The 21,454-nt window shown below is 38.6% G+C and overlaps 1 protein-coding gene across 4 annotated transcripts in view; it reads right to left on the reverse strand.

Annotated features, from left to right (window-relative positions):
- The window catches only part of ARNT (aryl hydrocarbon receptor nuclear translocator), a 65,106-nt gene that overhangs the window by 12,124 nt on the left and 31,528 nt on the right, over nt 1–21,454 (reverse strand). For 2 of the 4 annotated variants that reach the window (XM_007178006.2, XM_007178005.3), the window contains exons 4-12: nt 18,224–18,268; nt 15,144–15,188; nt 12,854–13,067; nt 8,919–9,132; nt 7,642–7,744; nt 4,421–4,486; nt 3,912–3,997; nt 2,285–2,361; nt 1,492–1,626 (exon numbers count right to left, since the gene is read on the reverse strand). In XM_007178006.2, the coding sequence (XP_007178068.2) occupies nt 1,492–1,626; nt 2,285–2,361; nt 3,912–3,997; nt 4,421–4,486; nt 7,642–7,744; nt 8,919–9,132; nt 12,854–13,067; nt 15,144–15,188; nt 18,224–18,268 (985 nt within the window). The remainder of the gene's footprint in view (nt 1–1,491; nt 1,627–2,284; nt 2,362–3,911; nt 3,998–4,420; nt 4,487–7,641; nt 7,745–8,918; nt 9,133–12,853; nt 13,068–15,143; nt 15,189–18,223; nt 18,269–21,454) is intronic. The other 2 variants (XM_007178008.2, XM_007178007.3) reach the window with 1 other exon arrangement.

Consider the following 21,454-nt stretch of genomic DNA (forward strand, 5'->3'; position numbering starts at 1 on the left):
AAGAAACTGCCAAAATGGTTTTCCGAAGTAGTTATACCATTTTACTTATCTACTAACAATATATGAAGGTTCTGTTTCTCCATGTTCTTGCCAATACTTTTTGATGATAGCCATTCTAATGGGCATATAGTGGTATCTCATTGTGGCTTTAATCTGTACTTTCCTAATGACGAGCAACTATTTATATGCCATTCATATTGCTTCTTTGGTGAAATGTCTATTCAAATCTTGTGCCCCTTTTTTACTGGCTGGTTGTCTTAATGAGTTCTAAGAGTTCTTTAGTCTGGATACAAATCCTTTTTCAGATATATGATTTACAAATATTTTCTCCCAATTTGTGGCTGGCCTTTTCACTTTCTTAATGATGCCCTTTTAAGAGGGCAAATTTTAACTTTTATGAAACCCAACTTACCAAATTTTTTCTTTTGTGAATCATGCTTTTAGTGTCATATAAAAAATCTTTGCCTAGGGAATTCCCTGGCAGTCCAGTCGTTAGGACGTGGTGCTTTCACTGCTGTGGCCTGGGTTCAATCCCTGGTGGGGGAATTAAGATCCTGCAAGCTGCACAACGTGCCCCAAAAAAAAAATCTTTGCCTAACTCAAGATCACAAAGATTTTATCCTATTTTCTTCTAGAAGTTTTATAACTTTGGCACTTACACCTTTATATCTTCGAGTTGATTTCTGTGTACGGTGTGAGGTAAGAGTCTAAGTTCTTTTTGTTTTGTTTTTCCTATGAGTATCCAACTGTTCCGTCACCATCTATTGGAAAAGCTTCTTTTCCCCTTGAATTGTCTTGGCATCTTTGTTGAAAATCAGTTGACCATAAATATGAGAACAGACTCGATTCTCATCTACTGATCTATGTAACTATTCCTACACCAACACCACGCTGTGTTGGTAACAACAGCTTTACAACAGGTGTTGCATCAGGTAGTGTAAATGCTCTCTGACTTTGTTCTCCTTTTTCAAGATCTCTTTTTCACCAACCTCTTTACAGAAGTCCCTCCTGGCAGCTATAATTTTGAAAGTTTATATAATGACTTGTTTCTCAATTCAGACATAGTTACCTGGTCTGCTGAATGAGATATCTAAATAAATCATAATAACTGGTGCTAAATTTGCATACTTTATGGGTTACTATGCAACTAGATGATTATGAATCACCTAAAGGTGGCCATATCATTATAACTAGTTAAAATGAGCACTTTTGTATCATTATCTGTATTAATATCACTAACAAAAAAGAAATACATATTTGTACCTGCTGCTCCAGCCTGGTTTCACAAGCCATATTTTTCTAGATCAGATGATAACCTTGGTAGGAAGCTGAAATTATATTTAGCTATCAACAGACTAGGATCATCTCTTTTTCTGAATTGGGGCTGACATGTTTTGGCTATCTCTGGAATTATATGATTGAATAATCTCAGCATAGCAAAGGGAAAACAGAGGCCTAAATATCAGTGGTGTAATAGCTCCAGCTCCTCACCTGTGGTTGGTAGCCAACAGTAGCCACACAGCGATGATCCACAAAAGTGAAGATTCCCTCAATATTGTGTCGAGAGATGAACTCTGTTGGTTGACAAACATTACTCATGTCTGTACAGTTGGGAGAACTAGTTACCTGAAAGAAAAGAGATAAAAATGAGATAAAATGACACCATTCTTTACAGACGTATTTCCCACCAGGTTTCCAATTTTAGGAATTTCTAAACTTTCACAACCCATCCAGAAAGGAAAAAGTGATCATTACAGATAGGGCATGAGGCCTAGCTCCATTCCCTACACATGTATTCTTCACGAACTTTGTAAAGAAAGATAATAATTCATTCAACCTAAAACCCACTTACTTTCATTTAGCTAGGTGGTATTCATTATTCAGATTGGAAAATTATACTCCCAAGCAACCAAGAAACATCTGTTTTTATAAGGAGAATCAAAATAATTCCAGTTCTCTACTGTTAGTCATGTAATGAAAAATGAAAAGATCTCTCTGCTACTGTATAGGAGCAAAAGAAATTAGTTGGAAATAGAAAATTCAGCACTGCAAAGCTAAAAGTATGAAAGAGGAAAAGATCTCTCTCTCTCACTCTCTTCAGCTTCTGCTAAATCCAAGAGAAGCAATGTTAACTATGAATACCATATTCCTCAAAATATTCAGAGTTTTTCGGAATTCTTCATTTGTATTCAGAGAGCAAAAGAAAAAATAACATGAACACATCCTGAAGGAGATTTTCTCCCACTGAAAATGGGTGATATAGATGTGGAAAATTCATACTTGCCTGTAGTCTGCCAATAGCCACTAGGCAAAACTTGCTCCCCTGGCCAGCCTCTGGGTCATCATCTGGGAGGGAGACACCTTCAGGAAGGTGAAGTTAAAAGGTTTAACAGGTATCTCAAACTAAATTGCCTTCAAAAGTCAGATATGTAAAGATTTAAAACACATGCAGGTATGAAGAGACTAGGTATGAAACAATACAGACTGCTGAAAGATAAGAATAAAGGTAAACAACCCAAAGAACTTACCATATATATCAGGTACTATTTTAAGTACTTTTATATATATTAATTCATATATTATACTCACATTAATTATAATAAACTGCAGAGTACAGGTCCCACTCAAAGTATTCTAAAAGACTATGCTGGCCAGACCAAATACATATGAAGACAGCCATTTACTCTGTGACCATATCACAGGCAGAGAACGGATGTCTTGCCTACCCTGTGACTTTCAAAGTAAGCAAACAACCAAAAATGAAATTAAACCAAACACCAATAGTTATTTATGTCTTTTGGAAAAGAGACAAGCTAGTGTTTCAATGTTTATGTGGAAAGGGAAGAAGGTTGCATTTTCCCTCTACTCTTTGCATATTTTTCTTCTTTTTACCAAGAAAAATAGTATTTCTTTGAGAGCTATACAGAAGTATAAAAGATCATGTATATCTCAAATGCATGGTTTATACAGTATATAAACTAAAAAGTTCAAACTTCATTACGACTTAAAATTAATTTTTCTTAATTACATTTAACTACCATTTATTGGGTGCCTACCATATGCCAGGCACTAGGCTGGGTGTTTTTCTTACATTAAATCTAATCCTCACAATAACTCTATATGGGTTATATTATCTCTAAATTATAGATGAGAAAATTGAGTGGTTTTTTTCCCCATAAAAGTCAAGCAACTTACCCTAAGTTATACCACTAATAAATAACAATGCCAGAATCAAACCCAGGTTTTTCCAAATCCAAAGTTTAACCTCTTACCAAAATACACCACCTTGCCTCTCTTAGTTTCTATCTCCCTACAACCCCCACTTCCCAGGCACACCTAGCCAGCAGGGAGGTAATAAAGTTGCTACAATTTGGAAATTCTGACAAGCCAGGTTAAAAGGCTGATCCTTGTACCCCAACCACTTTTCTCACATTCCCTTTTTGACTTCAAGTTCTAGTAAAATTAATCTGCTCACATCCTGATTTAAAGTCTTTGCAGAGAATATCCCCTTTACAAGTTACTACAACCAAGCCATTTCCCCCCTTCTCCATCCAAGTCTTGCTCCTACTTTAGAAAACTTTCCCAAATCAACTGCATTCAATGTCAACTGCTTCTTTGCACACAAATACTTAGATACAGGTATTCAGTATACATTACTATTTGGACATTTAAAAACTACATTCTGTGACACAGCCATCACCAAATCATTTTCAAGTCTGAGTAATCCATCTCCCTAACTGGAATATAAGATCCATAAAGGAAGGGAAGGAGTCCACTTTTTCTTTCCTATTACAGTTTATACCAAAGTACATTTCATATACTACAGGTACATGATAAATATTAGCTAACTTTCTTGGACTCTGTGAGGAACTTGCTGCACCCAGGAAGAAGTCACTATTCAACTTTCCTACCTGCTGGGGGCCAGGCCTTGATATAGCCTGTGCAGTGGACCACCACGAAATGAGGTTCCCCATCCTTCACAGAGCCAAGTCCATTCCTAGAAAAATTACAGGTGTGAGGAGAAAACCCTACCCAGTAACATTTAAAAGGCAATGCTGGCTTAGTACCTTTAACTTTAGGCTCTTGGGTGTTTATAAAACAGGATGACTGTACTTGGACCTTTCCCACCCAAAAGTGACCAGCATATTTTTTACCTTTGCCAAAGTAAAGCAACTGAAAGGTACTGCAGCAGGAAGAAAGTATCAATAGGTAAAGTGGTAGCATAACTTCCTTAAACAGGATGAGCAGAAGCTTTAGAAGTTCAGGAAAATATTGCCAGAAAAAAAGTAACTGGGAAGTGAGGGATGAGGGTGAGGGCTGCTGAAGGAAGTATGATAGTAAAATAGTTGAAAATGTGACGATCTCTAAAGGTACTTGGCCATCCCTTTGGTTTTTTTTTTTTTACAGCTTAGGATCTCACCTGCATCTGTTTCTCACAAAGCTCAGTCTATTCATGGAGACTGGGTCCACAGCGCTATTGCCACACCTGTTTCAATGAACAGAGAGATTAAAAGCAATTAAGTTGCACTATCATTCATACAACTCAACAAAAAAACAAACACCCCAATGGAAAAATGGGCAGAAGACTTAAAGAGACACTTCTCCAAAGAAGAAATACAGATGGCCAATAGGCACATGAAAAGATGCTCAACATCGCTAATTATTAGAGAAATGCAAATCAAAACTACAATGAGGTACCACTTCATGCCGGTTAGAATGGCCATCATTAAAATGTCTACAAATAACAAATGCTGGAGAGGGTATGGAGAAAAGGGAACCCTCCTACACTGTTGGTGGGAATGTAAGTTGGTGCAGCCACTGTGGAAAACAGTATGGAGGTTCCTCAGAAAACTAAAAATAGAATTACCATATGATCTAGCAATCCCACTCCTGGGAATATATCCAGACAAAACTATAATTCAAAAAGGTATTAGGGCTTCCCTGGTGGCGCAGTGGTTGAGAATCTGCCTGCCAATGCAGGGGACACGGGTTCGAGCCCTGGTCTGGGAAGATCCCACATGCCGCGGAGCAACTAAGCCCGTGAGCCACAACTACTGAGCCTGCGCGTCTGGAGCCTGTGCTCCGCAACAAGAGAGGCCGCGACAGTGAGAGGCCCGCGCACCGCGATGAAGAGTGGCCCCCGCTTGCCGCAACTACAGGAAGCCCTCGCACAGAAACGAAGACCCAACACAGCCAAAACTAAATAAATAAATAAATAAATAAAATAAAATAAAAATGGTATTATACATGCACCCCTATGTTCACAGCAGCACTTTTCACAATAGCCAAGACATGGAAACAACCTAAATGTCCACTGAAAGAACAATGGATAAAGAAGATGTGGTACATATACAGAATGGAATACTACTCAGCCACAAAAAAGAATGAAATAATGCCATTTGCAGCAACATGGATGCAACTAGAGATCATCATATTAAGTGAAGTAAAACAGAAAAAGACAAATACCATATGATATCACCTATATGTGGAATCTAAAATATGACACAAATGAACCTATCTATGAAACAGAAACAGAATCAGGGACATAGAGAACAGACTGGAGGTTGCCAAGGGGAAGGGAGGTAGGAGAGGACTGGATTGGGAGTCTGGGATTAGCAGATGCAAACTGGTATATGTAGAATGGATAAACAACAAGGTCCTACTGTATAGCACAGAGAACTATATTCAATATCCTGTGATAAACTATAATGGAAAAGAATATATATATGTATAACTGAGTCACTTTGCTGTACAGCAGTAATTAACACAACATTGTAATTCAACTATACTTCAATAAAAAAATAAATTAAAAAAAAAGTTGCACTACACTATCAAAGAAGCTTCCATCAGTTAACAGCCAGATAACAAGCTCTGAATACAACTTGACACAGAAAATTGGTAACAATGCTCCTAACAAGGAAGGATAAAGAAGTCAGGTTTGGTATTTCTAAAACTTGTAACTGTCCCAGAGTTTTAAGTCAAAATGTTCTACATGCTCTGCAAATGCAGAGATTCTCTACATCAGGGGTTAGTATACTTTTTCTGTAAATGACCAGACAGTAAATATTTTCAGCTTTGTGGGCCATACAATCTGTTGTAACTAGTCAACTCTGCTATTATAGCACAAAAGCAGCCATAGACAGTATGTGAACAAATGGGCATGGCTATGTTCTAATAAAGATTTATTTACAAACAAAGAGTTGTGGTTTGTTGACTCCAGCACTATGCTGCAACACAATCTATTTGCTATATTTCGTTATTATTTATTTTGCTCCTGCCTATGTCTTTGCATTAGCCATGTCCACATATTGTGACACTCTCTCCCATCCTCTCTACTTTCTTTCTTTCACTTCTTTAATAATAATAAATAAAATTTACATAGAATTTTAAATGTGTCATGCACTATTTTAAGCATCTTTACATATATTTATTCATCTAATCCTATAACAACTTTATGAGGTTGATATAACTCCCAATATTAGATGAAGAAATAAAAACACAAAGCAGGGGGACCTCCTTGGTGGTCCAGTGGTTAAGAATCTGCCTTCCAATGCAGGAGACGCAGGTTCAATCCCTCGTCAGGGAACTAAGATCCCAGATGCCATGGAGCAACTAAGCCTGTGAGCCACAACTACTGAGACCACCTGCTCTGGAGCCCGCGCACCACAACCAGAGAGCCCACACGTCACAACTACTGAGCCCATGTGCTCTGGAGCCTGCACACCACAAATAGAGAGAAGCCCACGCACTGCAACGAAGAGCTCATGCGCTGCAACTAAGACCCGACGCAGCCAAAAATAAATAAATAAATAAATAAATATTTTTTAAAAAAAGCAAACACAAAGCAGTCATTTAATCTGCTCAAGGTCTCGGAAGATAAGTGATAAATCCAGTAGTCTGGGTCCAGAAACTACTCTAAACCACTAAGCCACATAATATTCAATTTTGTAACTCCCCCAGGAAACCTTTCTTAATATCCTATTCATCATTTCTAAGAAGCATCCTCTCGTACAATGTAGTCAATTTCCATTATACAACCTGAATTTATTTTGTGACTTTAAGAGGTGTTTTCTCTAGCTGTGAAGAAAAGTACCACCATCCTTTCTTCAGAATCCTAAAATGTATAGTATATAATTTATTAATGCTAAATATTAAGTGAAAGACATAATAAAGTCTTAAATTTCTACAAAAAAAGGAGGGGTGCAGAAATGGTCTGAGTATATGGATGTTGCCTCGTGATATACTGGGGAAAAAAATAGGTACTGGCATCCGACTACTATGGATTAAAATAAAATCCTGTATCAAACATTATCTATGTAATCCTGGGAAGTCAATTTCTTTGAGTCTTTTTTTTTTTTTTAAATCAGCAAAATAGTAACCATGAATTCTACCCTATTGGGCAGTTGTGGGAAATGAGATGACAGACATAAAGCACCTATCATAATGTTTGGCATAGGAGGAATTCAGTGAATGTTAGTTTCCTTAACACTTTATTCTGTGTAACAACTCACGTGGGTCTTGAGAGCTAAATTTAATCTAACTGGAGCTTGGATTTAGAAGTTTAACTCCTCTGACCAGAAATCAAACCCTCAGCTCTTAATTCTTCCTATGGCAAATCACAATCCTCATCCTGACACTCACCTCATACGGCAAATAAAAGATCTCCTTGAGCCCATACACATCCTCATGGAAGACTGTTGACCTTCCTTTTTCACTGTTCCAGTCTTCAGATCAAGGATACGCCCTGAAGAAGGATGTGAAGAACAGTCTGGAGTACATTCTTGTGTGTGGGGAAGAGGGAGAGAGAGATACTGCAGGCAAAGAAAAGTAAGTAGCCTATTCATGCTCTTCAATCTCCTTGCTTATAAGAGAATAAACCAAGTAGGAGATGGATTTTTTTCAAGCCTAAAACACCTCAATTCCCATCAGTGAATCTTACTCTTCAGTTCAAAGCACTGGAAATAACTTTGTGCAAGGCAAGACAGGAGTAGAAGTAGGTAAAGTTGGCAAGCAAGAGCAAGGCTATATCTTTAGGTCTGATTATTTTTATAAACACGCATGCATGTGCGTATGCACGCGCACACACACGCATGGAGTGAATGCCACTGGTTTAATAACAAATAATTTTATATGCTACAGAAACACCCATCTGTCTCATGCTAAAATTGTTCCTCCCTTTATTATATAGAAACCAGTGGGAACTTTTGGGAAAAAGAAGAACTAGAAAAATGAAATCCATAAAAACATAAATGAAAGCTAAATACCAACATTAATATGACCATAATGGATTTTATTTTAATTACCAGTTTTAATCTGCTTCCACATTAAAATTTTTTCTATATCACTTAGGAGCAGATGTGACTTGTTTCCTTAGGGCAAAAGGACTGAATAACATTAAATGGGGGATGGAGGTGGGGGCAAAAACAATACAGAAAGATAGTATAAATACAAAAAAAACACCTTATACACTGATAATCATTCCCCTCTAAAAATAAAAATCTACTATCATAGAACCTAATACCAAGCCAAAGCCAAGCACAACTGGGTAGAAAAAATACCAGGTATTTACCCATACAAATGAGACAGAAACATGGATAATTTCATTCTTCTGGAATGGCTGGAGGGGTGAGGGTGGGGGTTATTGTAGGCTTGGCCTTTACTGTGTGTTTACACTAATATTAAGATCAAAGTAAACTTTTTATGAGCATTGTCACTAATGAAACATTTTCTAAAGATGAGCTACAAAATATATTACCTGCATATGGATAAAAAGAACAGATTATATTCATTAAAGGAGAAAATTCTAAAAGTTTTGCCAGATTCAATCAAAAAATTTAAGAGTTAAAACACCTCTTCTATCTCAGAAAAAAAAAGAAGAAAGAATTTGCCATTCATTTTCCTTCCACATTAACTCATACCTGTCAAGGCATTTTCCGAAGTGGAAAGCTGCTCACGAAGTTTGTCCACATCATCTGGGTGCACCTGATCATAGAGTGTGCTACCAAACCATTCAGACTGCGGCTGGTTCAAAACAGGGGTCACTGAGTCAGAGACATATACCACCCGGCCTGTCTCACATGAGACAATAAACAGAAAGCCATCTGCTGCCTCCAAGATCAAATGTTTCAGTTCCTGCCCAAGGAAGAGAAATACAAGTTAATACTGAACTCTTTTGAAAAACCAAATATTATTCATGGAAAGAAGTAAGACACTTCAGGCCATATGTATCTCTCCATAAGTAATTGCTGGCTTCTGTCTAATCCACAGGCACGGCTTTGCAACCTAAATGTAACTGCCTTCACTGACAAGAGAGTTTTTTCCAATAGGTATTTCCTCAATGTGTCTATGTCACTATCCATCTCCTCCTCTTTACCTCAGAACTCAATACAGGGAATAAAAAGGCTTACCATTAACAATAATTGAGTTCTTGGGCTTCCCTGGTGGCACAGTGGTTAAGAGTCCGCCTGCCAATGCAGGGGACACGTGTTCAAGCCCTGGTCCGGGAAGTTCCCACATGCCGCGGAGCAACGAAGCCCATGCGCCACAACTACTGAGCCTGCGCTCTAGAGCCCGCTCGCCACAACTACTGAAGCCCGCGTGCCTAGAGCCCATGCTCCGCCACAAGAAAAGCCACCGCAATGAGAAGCCCGCGCACCGCAACAAAGAGTAGCCCCCACTCTCCACAACTAGAGAAAGACCGCACACAGCAATGAAGACCCAACACAGCCAAAAATAAATAAATTAAATAAATAAATAAATTTTAAAAAATTATTTTTAAAATAAATAAATAATTGAGTTCTTGATCTCACTCTCTCTGGTCTCTTTTTAGGATCTTGCTCTACAAATATATGCGTTTTTCTCTCTCTTTCCCCTCAGACCTTTTTTTTAAAAAAATAAATTTATTTATTTTTGGCTGCATTGGGCCTTCGTTGCTGTACGCGGGCTTTCTCTAGTTGTGGCGAGCGGGGGTTACTCTTCGTTGTGGTGCACGGGCTTCTCATTGCGGTGGCTTCTCTTGTTGCGGAGCACGGGCTCTTGGCGCACGGGCTTCAGTCATTGTGGGTCGTGGGCTCTAAAGCGCAGACCCAGTAGTTGTGGCGCACGGGCTTAGTTGCTCCGCAGCATATGGGATCTTCCTGGACGAGGGCTCAAACCTGTGTCCTCTGCACTGGCAGGCGGATTCTTAACCACTGCGCCATGAGGGAAGTCCCTCCCCTCAGATCTTAAACATGATCAAGTTTTCTCAATTATATACAAAACTTCCCTCAACTTTGCCCAATTCATCTTTCAGCGCCAAGCTTAAATTAAGAGTAATGTTACACTCACTGGCTCTACTCTCTTACTTTTCACTTATTTCTCAAACCCACTGCAATCTTCACTCTAAACCACTACATTCATGTTTTTTCAGGTTACTAATGTATTCCTAACTGCCAACTCAAGTCCCCTTTCCTGAGTCCATATCATTTTACTCAATCTCACTGCATATCTGATAGTGTTGTTCATTTTATTCTTTAAATTTTATTTCTCCCTAGCTTCTATGACACTGCATTCCAACTTATACTTCCTTTCCAAATGTGCCTTCTCTGTTTCAGATTCCCTTTCCTTTGTTCAAGTCTCAAGTGTAGGCATTTCCAAGGTTCTATCTTAAGTTCTCTTCTCTATTCCATACTCTCTCCCTGAGAAATCATATCCACTCTTCCACTAAGAAATGATACCCAAATCTATATGCCTAGACTTGCCTAAAATCTATTAAGCATCTCCAAATAGACATTTTACCAGCAATTCAATTTCAACATCTCAAAACCTGTCATTTCCCCCTTCGAAAACAATCCTCTGTGTTCTTCTAGCATTCCCTTTCTTGATTAACAGTATCCCCTTCCTCTCAGGATACAGGCCTCAAAACTCTAACTCCTTTTTCTCACACTCCAGGGGTAACTCAGTTTTATCAATTCTATTTTCAAATACAATGTCACTGTCCTAGTCATCTCATGCCAAGTCAAATGGTCTTCCTGCTTTCACTGTCTCCAATCCATCCTTAAAATGCTACCACATTTTTTATAGCTCCCCATTGCCTAAAAATTAAAATCTAAATTATTTAACATAACACCTAAATATTCCATCATCAGGTCCCAGCCTACTTTTCTATTACCATCTCCCAAGGCATGCTAAACTACCTGATTTTCCTTGAATAACCTGATTATTCTCACTATGCTTTTGATCAAGTTATTTCCAATATTTACAACACTATTCCCCTATTCTTCGCTTTCCATATTTGCACTTCTACAGGACTTATTACTGTACCTCCTTCTGATACAAAACTGATTCTGTGTTTATATTATGATTGATTTACTTACATGTCTGTTTCTACCAGTGACTATCTCTTACCATTCTTTACATTTCTAATAGCACAAAGCAGCTGGTTAGCTTACAAAATGTGCATTACTGGAGTTTGTTGAATCAATATCTGTATGTGTTCTGTTAGAACAAACTGATTAGCTATTTCAATGTACATATATATAAAATCTGTGCTATATGTACTTTCATATAGACCATCCTATTTGGAAAATTCTTATTGCTTTCTTCCAAATTATATTCTTTCTTTCCTTCTAATCCTCTGAATAAAAGCATGGCATCATAGGTCAATTTTTTCTTCCCTATACTTCCTATATTTTACAAATTTTTCTGCAATAACCAAGTGCTATTTTTAATAAAACACAACATGGCTTCCTTACTCTTTGAAGTTTTTGCTGACTATTCTCACTCAGGCCTGGCCATTCTATTCACTTTAGCTATCCCTCTAGTATATATATATATATATATATACACACACACACACATATCTAATCCTATATAAATTATTAATAAGTTTTTTTAAGGCATTTCTTCTCCGTACCCATTTCCTATCGTTTTTCACTTATGTGTGTATCCTACCACTCACATATTCATATTCAGACTGAGTTCCTGAAAGGCTGGAAATGTTTTTGCCTTCTCTATTTTTCTCATAGTGCATCAAATGTAACAGAGCACATCTCTAAGCAACAACAACTTCCTATTAGACTCCTTGTATCACTAAAACTGGAAGCTGCTTCCAGAATAAAAAATAGATTCCTTCCATCTTCTATAACCCTAAAGCCAAGGAAAAGGACTGGTTCATGGACACAGTCATCTCTTCTCCCTGTGATTCCACTGTTCTTCATGAGTACAGTTCTAAAGTACCTATAAGTTTTGCTAAATAGCTTTCACAATTCTTCTCTACTTCTCACTGCTCCAAAGCTAATAAATGGTATAGTCAGGGATCAAAACTCACTTTCCCATGGTCTGAATATTTCCTTCAGAGTGGAATTCTTGTGCTTTAAAGAATCTACAGGGACTTCCCTAGTGGCACAGTGGTTAAGAATCTGCCTGCCAATACAGGGGACACGGGTTTGAGCCCTAGTCCGGGAAGATCCCATATGCTGTGGAGCAACTAAGCCCATGTGCCACAACTACTGAGCCTGTTCTCTAGAGCCTGCAAACCACAACTACTGAGCCCGCGAGCCACAACTACTGAAGCCCGCGCTCCTAGAGCCCATGCTCCACAACAAGAGAAGCCACTGCAATGAGAAGCCTGCGCACCACAACTAAGAGTAGTCCCCGCTCGCCGCAACTAGAAAAAGCCTGCGTGCAGCAACGAAGACCCAAAGCAGTCGAAAAATAAATAAAATAAATAAATTAATAAATAAATAAGAAACTACAGACTCAGCTCTGCTCTCACTCCCAATATAATGCGCTATTCAGGATTATGGTCATCTACCCCAAAAAGATCAAAACCTTCAAAAGATTCTAGACTCTCTCAGCTGTGCTTCCCAGAGACCTGATCAGTGAGGAAAGACGGCTTGTAGGTGCCATCAGTGGATGTGTTGCCAGTTCCTCGCAAGGACTTCATGTGAGAAACCGCCATGCGTAAGATGGTTAGCTTGTCTGGTTTTCGAGCCAGGGCACTACAGGTGGGTACCATGTCTGACAGTTCTGTTATGTAGGCTGTCATCTTGTTCCGTCGGCGCCGTTCAATTTCACTATGATTTTCCCTGCATGGAGAGAGAGAGAGGAGAAGCCCCATCCAGGTGGTCACATCTGGCCATTTGGGAGCTGGGAGAGAGATATGAATACCAAGTGAGCTGCTGAAGAAATGTGGTATTTAGATTTAGTGATGCTTAAGTCTCAGAAGTTAAAGTAAGGTTTGCCAAACTTCTCATGCAGAGCAAGTATGGAATAGAAACTAATGAGGCAGACAGGGTTCAAGCAGATACCGGCAATTCTAACTCCTGGAAACTTCACTTCCTATGTAAATTACCACTCCCTCAGAACAAAATGTGTTTTAAGAAATGACAGTCTTAAAAAATGTCGACAGCAGCTTGGCTGATTTCATGTCTACCAATTCAACTTTTTAAAGGCTGAAAACATAAAATGACCAATTTTTTCCAACATAAGTATGTTGCTCAACAGCTGATACAAGAATTGATAGTATAGATTCCCTTGGTCTATAAAATGCTGTTTGTTCTAAACATCTGTCTTATTCTCAACACTAGACGGCAGAATTGGAAGTTTTACTTGTCCCACTAATGCACAAAGCCCTACCTTCTCTATCTGGATGTGGTGCCAGTACACTGAGCTCATGAGATTTGTAAGATACCATCTACTAGAGGTCCCTTATGGGCGCCCAATTTGGGACAAAGTGAACTGGAGAATAGGAGGAAGTGGACAGGAAGATGTTTAAAGACCTGAAAACATACAATCTGGATCTCACCAGGGTAAGTAGAACATATCTCCAATAATGACTTCCTCAAAATCAAACAGAATATCATCGTTAAAAATAATAATCCAGTAGTTTTCAAACTGGATTTCTGGAAAGCCTAATAGTTCCTCAGTGTCTTCTATGGGACTGCTTCAAGGAGAGACCCAAACAACATGCTACATTACTGTTTTTACTTGAGCAGCTTTGTTTTTGTCTTTTTTATTGACTTCTATTACCACTTAAGGATTCTATAGGAACAAAAGTTCTCAGCCAAAACAAAAAGAACACAACAAATCTAACATAAATCTCTTTTTTAATGATAAGAGCAAACTAAGGTCAAACAGCTAATTGACTCTTCTAAGGGCTGCCCTCATTCCCAATGAATGCAATGTTCTTCCCACCATACCACACCAATCAGTTTTATGAAGAGTGAAAGAGTTCGTAGGAGGCCATAAATTGAAATGGCAGCAAAATGAGCTTGTGGCCCAGCTGAAAGAGGAAATGGTAGGTAAGAGGGGGGAAATAATAAAAACTGGTACTGGTATTAGTGATCTATCTCCTACTGAGTCATCCCAAATCACAGAGACCAAAAAACAGGAAAATTTGGGCACAACATTTCTTCCACAGTATTTCTACATTATCGACAACAGTCTCCAAAGAGAACTCCATAGTCTCCTTTACTGAAAAGGTCTCACAACATAGATTCACATTTAGTTACTTTGCCTGAGAAACATAAAATTCTACGCTCAAACATAAAGCACCCATTTTCCTAGTATCTGACAGATTTCTGACACTGAAATCCATAAGGCTGATCTTTTAAATAGCCACATCTAGGCTGCTAAGCTTTTCTGGGAAACACAAAAGATTCAAGCACCAAAGCAACACCAGTACTGCCGTGACAAAGTAATCTAGGCTGTGAGTCTACATAGGAAAATAAGGGTGAGCCTTCTAGAGAGGTGTGGAGTAAATACTGAGGCCTAAAGACTGGGAACTAATTGCAAACACAGATATATTTATTGGTTTTCTGATAAAGGAGTATTTCCCTGCTAAAGCACCAACTGGCACAGCTGCACGGTTTCTGAAAGCTTTTTATTCTGTGAAACTTAGTGCTAAGATAAAGATGAAAAGAGAAATCTATAAAAACTAATAGCAATTTCTTAAATTCCTAAGTAAAGTTCCCTCAACCACCCACTTTCTGATGGGGGAAGCCAAAGTTCCTGTTACACACAAACTTCTAAAAATCTTGTCCTCTCTTGCCACAGACAAGGAAAAACACGAAGAGAAAGGGGAAGAAAAGAGCAGAATAAGAAAAAGGATAGAAAAAGCAGCATGATCTGCTTCATCATGCCAAAAGACACTGTTCTCCTACCTGGCGAGTCTCTCCTTATCCGCAGAGCTCTGCTCATCATCCGACCTAAAAACAGAATTAACGAACTAAGCTAAAAGTAAAATAAAAAGAAAGAAGGAAGGAAGGAAGGGAGAGAGGGAGGAAGGGAAGAAGGGAAGAGAGAGGAAGGAAGAAAGGAAGGGAGGGAGGAATGCAAGGAGAGAGGGAAGGGACAGAGAAAAAAGGGAAGGGAAGGAAAGAAAAGAAATAGAACAAAACAGATGCAGAGAAGAGAGGGGAAAATGGAAATATGGACAAGAACCTTGCCTGTAACTCTACAAAGCCATCTGTTAGGATTAAGAAAAAGTAACTTACAGGACAAAGGTCAACATAAAAGCAAGGCCAATATTCATTATAAATTAACATAATCTGAGCACAGAAAGCCAATCATTCTCTGTAGAAACCAAGGATATACAGTTTGAACAATAAACAAACAAGGGAATACCATTCTCACACACTGCTCCCAATCTGAAAAGAAAATGATATCCACATATGCTATTCTATAATGAAAAAAAATCAAACAGTAAATCATGATAAGAATGTCAAACAAGTGATCACAATCTTTCTATAACACACATACAGCACACATTCACTCACAGACAAAATAGCCAAACAGCTTCACTGGAGAAATTACATAAATAAAACTAAGAGCTAAGTTTCTGATATATCCCCTATCAATAATTTGATCCTAAAGTAGTAAATTTCTATTCAGTCACTTTCCCATTTCTCTGCAATAAAGCCATAACATTGCCGGATCCTAGTACCAACTCCCCCTTCCCTGGAGTGGGCTACAAAGATTATCACTAAATTTCTCTGGATAACTAAAATACTATAAGGGTTGATGGCAACTGAAGAAATAAGGTGTTGGTAGGCCAGTTTATCAGTAATCAATTCCATCTTAAATATATATATAAATATAAAGAGATTAACAATAAATAGAGTAAGAAAAAAAGTCTTAAGTATGACATAACAGGCTGAAAGACTAGTTATTAAAAATGACAAGTACAGGGCTTCCCTGGTGGCGCAGTGGTTGAGAATCTGCCTGCTAATGCAGGGGACACGGGTTCGAGACTTGGTCTGGGAAGATCCCACATGCCGCAGAGCAGCTAGGCCCGTGAGCCACAACTACTGAGCCTGCGCGTCTGGAGCCTGTGCTCCGCAACAAGAGAGGCCGCGATAGTGAGAGGCCCGCGCACCGTGATGAAGAATGGCCCCCGCTTGCCACAACTAGAGAAAGCCCTCACACAGAAACGAAGACCCAACACAGCCATAAATAAAATAAATGAATTAATTAATTAATTAATTTTAAAAAAATGACAAGTATAATGACTTTATCAATATATGGGAAAGTTTCTAAAAAATGGCCAGCAGGAAAAAAAAAAAAAGAGAGAGAGACAAAAAATAACATAGTAATGATAAGAACCATGTGAAAACTTATGCATACTGACCAGAAGAGAAAGAAAACAGTGATATTAAGTGAAGTTTCATGTTCACTGGGTTGTTATAATTCCTTAACAAACTACAAATCATTTTTTCAAAAAGTTGGGAAAATTCATTTAAGCTTCTGAAGACCCTCTAACTGAATTCCGAAGGAGGATATGTGAGGTGAACTAGCTTAACAAATCATATCTTAAAGAAATGAGTTCTGGGAATTCCCTGGCAGTCCAGTGGTTAGGACTCTGCACTTTCACTGCTGAGGGCACGGGTTCAACCCCTGGTCAGCGAACTAAGATCCCACAAGCCACACAGTGTGGCCAAAAAGAAAAAAGAAAAGAAAAAGAAATGAGTTCTTTTGTTTGACAGTTAAATATCTAAAATTCCTATTACTACTCCTACCCCTACAGATCCATAATCCCTTACACTCTAATATTTCCAAGTGAAATACATGAATGTATAAATATTCACATTAAGCAAGACAAATGAAGGCTAAAACAGTTCAGTTCATGTTTTCATAGCTTTTAGGAATTTCAGTCAAGAGACTGTGAACCTGTACCACCACTACTATTTGATGGCTTCACTTTCTAATGCAGCTTTTGAAAAACTACTCCCCAGATCCCTATTATTAACTTCTCATTTTAGAGATGGTTCACATACTAAAATGTTTACAAGTATCTACTTCGATAAACAAATTCTTCAAAAACCTCTTAAATCCACTCCTTTCCTACTGTCATTGCCACCATTCTAGCCCAGGCCCTCACGATTTTATCACTGTCTTATTATTTCAGTAGCCTCCTATCTACCTCCCTGACTACAGTGCTTCTGTTTAATCAGTCCTATATAATGCTACTAGAGAAAAATCCCATATGCATTTTATATAGTAGCATCTCATTCAAAGCTTATGATGGCATCGCACTGCTTCAGAGTAGTTTTAAACTACTCTGACTGATATTTCTTAGCCCTCTACATCAATTTTTCTCAATGTATGGGCCCCAGACCAGCAGTATCAGCAATGAATAAATAGTAAGTGCTTATTAGTTAAGCACTGGATTTTGGATTATTCACTTTTCTGAGATGGCTGCAAACTCGATTTTTAAAAAACAAATAATTTACTACTTAATAATATATAGAATAAACTTTCTAAAAATAAACCAATATTTGACTTGAGAAGGATCTGTTTAATAAAGCAAAGTATTTTTCATCCTCTTGACAGATAAACATATTTTTTTCAATAAAAACTCCAGTCTTCGCATAAATCATTTCTTTGCTGTTATTTTTAAAAGAATAAAACCATTATCTATACAGATTTTGTAGATCCACTTAATAATAAATGCAACAAAGAAATTCATATTGTTTGTGTCCCTGTGGACACCCAGCAAGCACACTGTATAGATATCTATCACATACATAAAAACACTGTGTAAAATATACCATTAGTTTGAAGCTGTAAGTCTGAAGCCCTGTTACCCGAACGTAAACAACAAGTGTAATACTAAGTTTCACCAGCTTTCAGAAGAAGAAACAGACTGGATAGAGAAATTAACTCTCATTGAGATAAAATTAAAACTCAGTATTTTTGAATCGCCTGGTCCCACGACAAGGACCAAGATGCTCTACTACATTACCTGGCAAACCGCTCCTTATCATTAGACATCTGATCGTCATCACACCTGAAGGAGAAAAAAAGGGGCTTAGTCCAAGGCATTACACTTGTTATATCTATTTCACTCTGAAAGGAAAACTAGAAAGGGATAAAAAATATTCAACAAAAAAAAGCCAATGAAAAGGCATCACAAAGCAATAGAGATAATAACAGCATCCCACAGAACTTAAAAACCCATGACTATTATTTGTCTGGTTTCTAATGTGTCCTTTACTCTTACTTATCAGACATTCCAAAAAAAGATGATGATCTCATGAGGGCACAGCTGACTACCCTGTCAACACCACTGAGGTTAGGGATTGTTTTGTTTTTGTTTTTCATTAATTACAGCAAAAAACGTGTAACACAAAATTTACCATCTTAACCATTTTTAAGTGTACAATTCAGTAGTGCTAACTACAATATATTCACACTGTTGTACAAAATATCTCTAGAACTTTTTCACCTTGAAAAACTGAAATTCTATAGCTACTGAACACCATCTTCCCACTCTCCCCACCTCCATCCCAAGCCCAGCTCCTGGCAACCACCATTCTACTTTCTGTCTCTCTGATTTCGGCTACTTTAGATCCTCATATAAGTGAAATCATACAGTATTTATCTTTTTGTGACTGGCTCATTTCATTTAGTATAATGTCCTCAAGGTTCATCCATGTTGTACTATGTGATGGAATTTCCTTCTTTTTTAAGGCTGAATAATATTCCACTAGCTGTATATACCACATTTCTTTATCTATTCATTTGTCAATGGATATTTGGGGTGCTTCCACCTCTGAGCTACTGTGAAAAATCGGGCAGTGAACATAAGTGTGCAAATATCTCTCCAAGATCCTGCTTTCAATTCTTTTCGATATATAACCAGAAGTGGCACTGCTGGATCATATAATTCTGTTTTTAATGTTTCAAGGAACCTCCATACTGTTTTCCAAAGTGGCCGCACCATTTTACATTCCCACCCACAGTACACAAGAGTTCCAATTCCCCCATATCCTCACCAACACTTGTTATTTTCCGGGTTTTTTGATGGTGGCCAGCCTAATGGCCTACTCATTGTGGTTTTTGATTTACATTTCTCTGATTAGTGATCATGAGCATCTTTCCATATGCTTTTTGGCCATTTGTATATCTTCTTTGGAGAAATGTCTATTAAAAGTCCTTTGCCCATTTTTTAATCAGGTTGTTTTTTTGTTATTGAGTTGCAGGAGTTCCTCAAGTATCATGGAAATTAACCCCTTAACAGATATAGGACTGGCAAATACGTTCTTCCATTCCATGGGTTACCTTTTCACTCTGTTTCCTTTGATGTGCAAAAGTTTCTAAGAGTCTTAAATTATGATTTAAACAATGAACTTTATACCTCTTTGATTAAGGAAACACAATCCATTCATCTCAACAACTTCTATTTAATAAGCTGATAAATCTTGTTTACTACTACAGAAACCGCAAAGGAGGATGTGTTGAAGGAGGAAAACCTAACTCTGAAAACATTACTCTACTCTCTGGATGATCTAAATTTTCCTCTTCTCACTCACTGTCACAGGATATAGCAAAGACCTATCAACTTTGGGCAGAAAGAGCTTTTGGGAGATATGTAAGACTCATAAAATTTGCAGTTAAACCAGTTATTAAATTACAGCCAGGGCTTCCCTGGTGGCGCAGTGGTTGAGAATCCGCCTGCCAATGCAGGGGACACGGATTCGAGCTGTGGTCCGGGAAGATCCCACATGCCGCGGAGCAACTAAGCCCGTGCCCCACAACTACTGAGCCTGCGCTCTAGAGCCCGCAAGCCACAACTACTGAAGCCCACATGCCTAGAGCCCATGCTCCGCAACAAGAGAAGCCACCTCAATGAGAAGCCCACGCACTGCAACGAAGAGTAGCCCCCGCTCGCCGCAACTAGAGAAAAGCCCGCGAGCAGCAACAAAGACCCCAGGCAGCCATAAATAAATAAATAAATAAATAAATTTAAAAAAAACTACAGCCAGAATTTATACTGCTCCTTCGCAGGCTATAAATCCTCAACTAATTTGACCCCAAGAATTTTCAAAATTTTTGAAAATAACTGGAAAGCAGAAGTAGAACGACGGGCAAACATGGAGGTATGGTGGAATTTGGGCTCAAGGACAAAGGGTTTCTAAGACACAAACTATACTGTAAATCAGATGCTACAAACTTTTAATGAAAACAGTGATCTAAGCTGAAAAAAGAGACCTATAATTTACATATTAATTTTGTTTGTTTGTTTGTTTGTTTTAATTTACTTTTGGCTGCGTTGGGTCTTCGTTGCTGTGCACAGGCTTTCTGCAGTTGCGGCTAGCAGGGGCTACTTTTCATTGCAGTGTGTGGGTTTCTCACTGTAGTGGCTTCTCTTGTCGCGGAGCACAGGCTCTAAGCACGCAGGCTTCAGTAGTTGTGGCACGTGGGCTCAGTAGCTGCAGCGCACAGGCTTAGTTGCTCCGCGGCATGTGGGATTTTCCCGGACCAGGGCTTGAACTCGTGTTCCCTGCATTGGCAGGCGGATTCTTAACCACTGCACTACCAGGGAAGTCCTTTCATATTAATTTTGAATCTCAAGAATGAATCTTCCAGATATTTGCTACTCAAAGTGTGGTCAGTGGACCAGAAGTAGCAGCATCACTTAGTAATCTATTAGAATGCAGAATCTTGGGCACTACCACAGACCTAATGAATTATAATCTTTATCTTATCAAGAACCCCTGGCAGATTTGTACATGCATTTGTCTGAATTTGAGAAGCATTATTCTAGATACTAGCAACTCTGATAATATACCTAGAATTTCAAAGCCTTCATATTCTTAAAAATTATTTTATAGATGTTGTCTGGAGAATATAACAAAATGACACTTGGGACTTCACTGGTTGCACAGTGGTTAAGAATCTGCCTGTCAACGCAGGGGGCACAGGTTCGAGCCCTGGTCCCGGAAGATCTCACATGCCACAGAGCAACTAAACCTGTGTGCCACAACTACCGAGCCTGCACTCTAGAGCCCACGAGCCACAACTATCAGTAGTTAGTTAGTTAGTAGATCCCATGTGCCACAACTACTGAAGCTCGCATGCCTATAGCCTGTGCTCTGCAACAAGAGAAGCCGCTGCAATGAGAAGCATGTGCACCACAATGAAGAGTAGCCCCCGCTCACCGCAACTAGAGAAAGCCCACGCACAGCAATGA

The sequence above is a fragment of the Balaenoptera acutorostrata genome, chromosome 1 (assembly GCF_949987535.1).
Source record: "Balaenoptera acutorostrata chromosome 1, mBalAcu1.1, whole genome shotgun sequence".
NCBI classification, from domain to species: Eukaryota; Metazoa; Chordata; class Mammalia; order Artiodactyla; family Balaenopteridae; genus Balaenoptera; species Balaenoptera acutorostrata.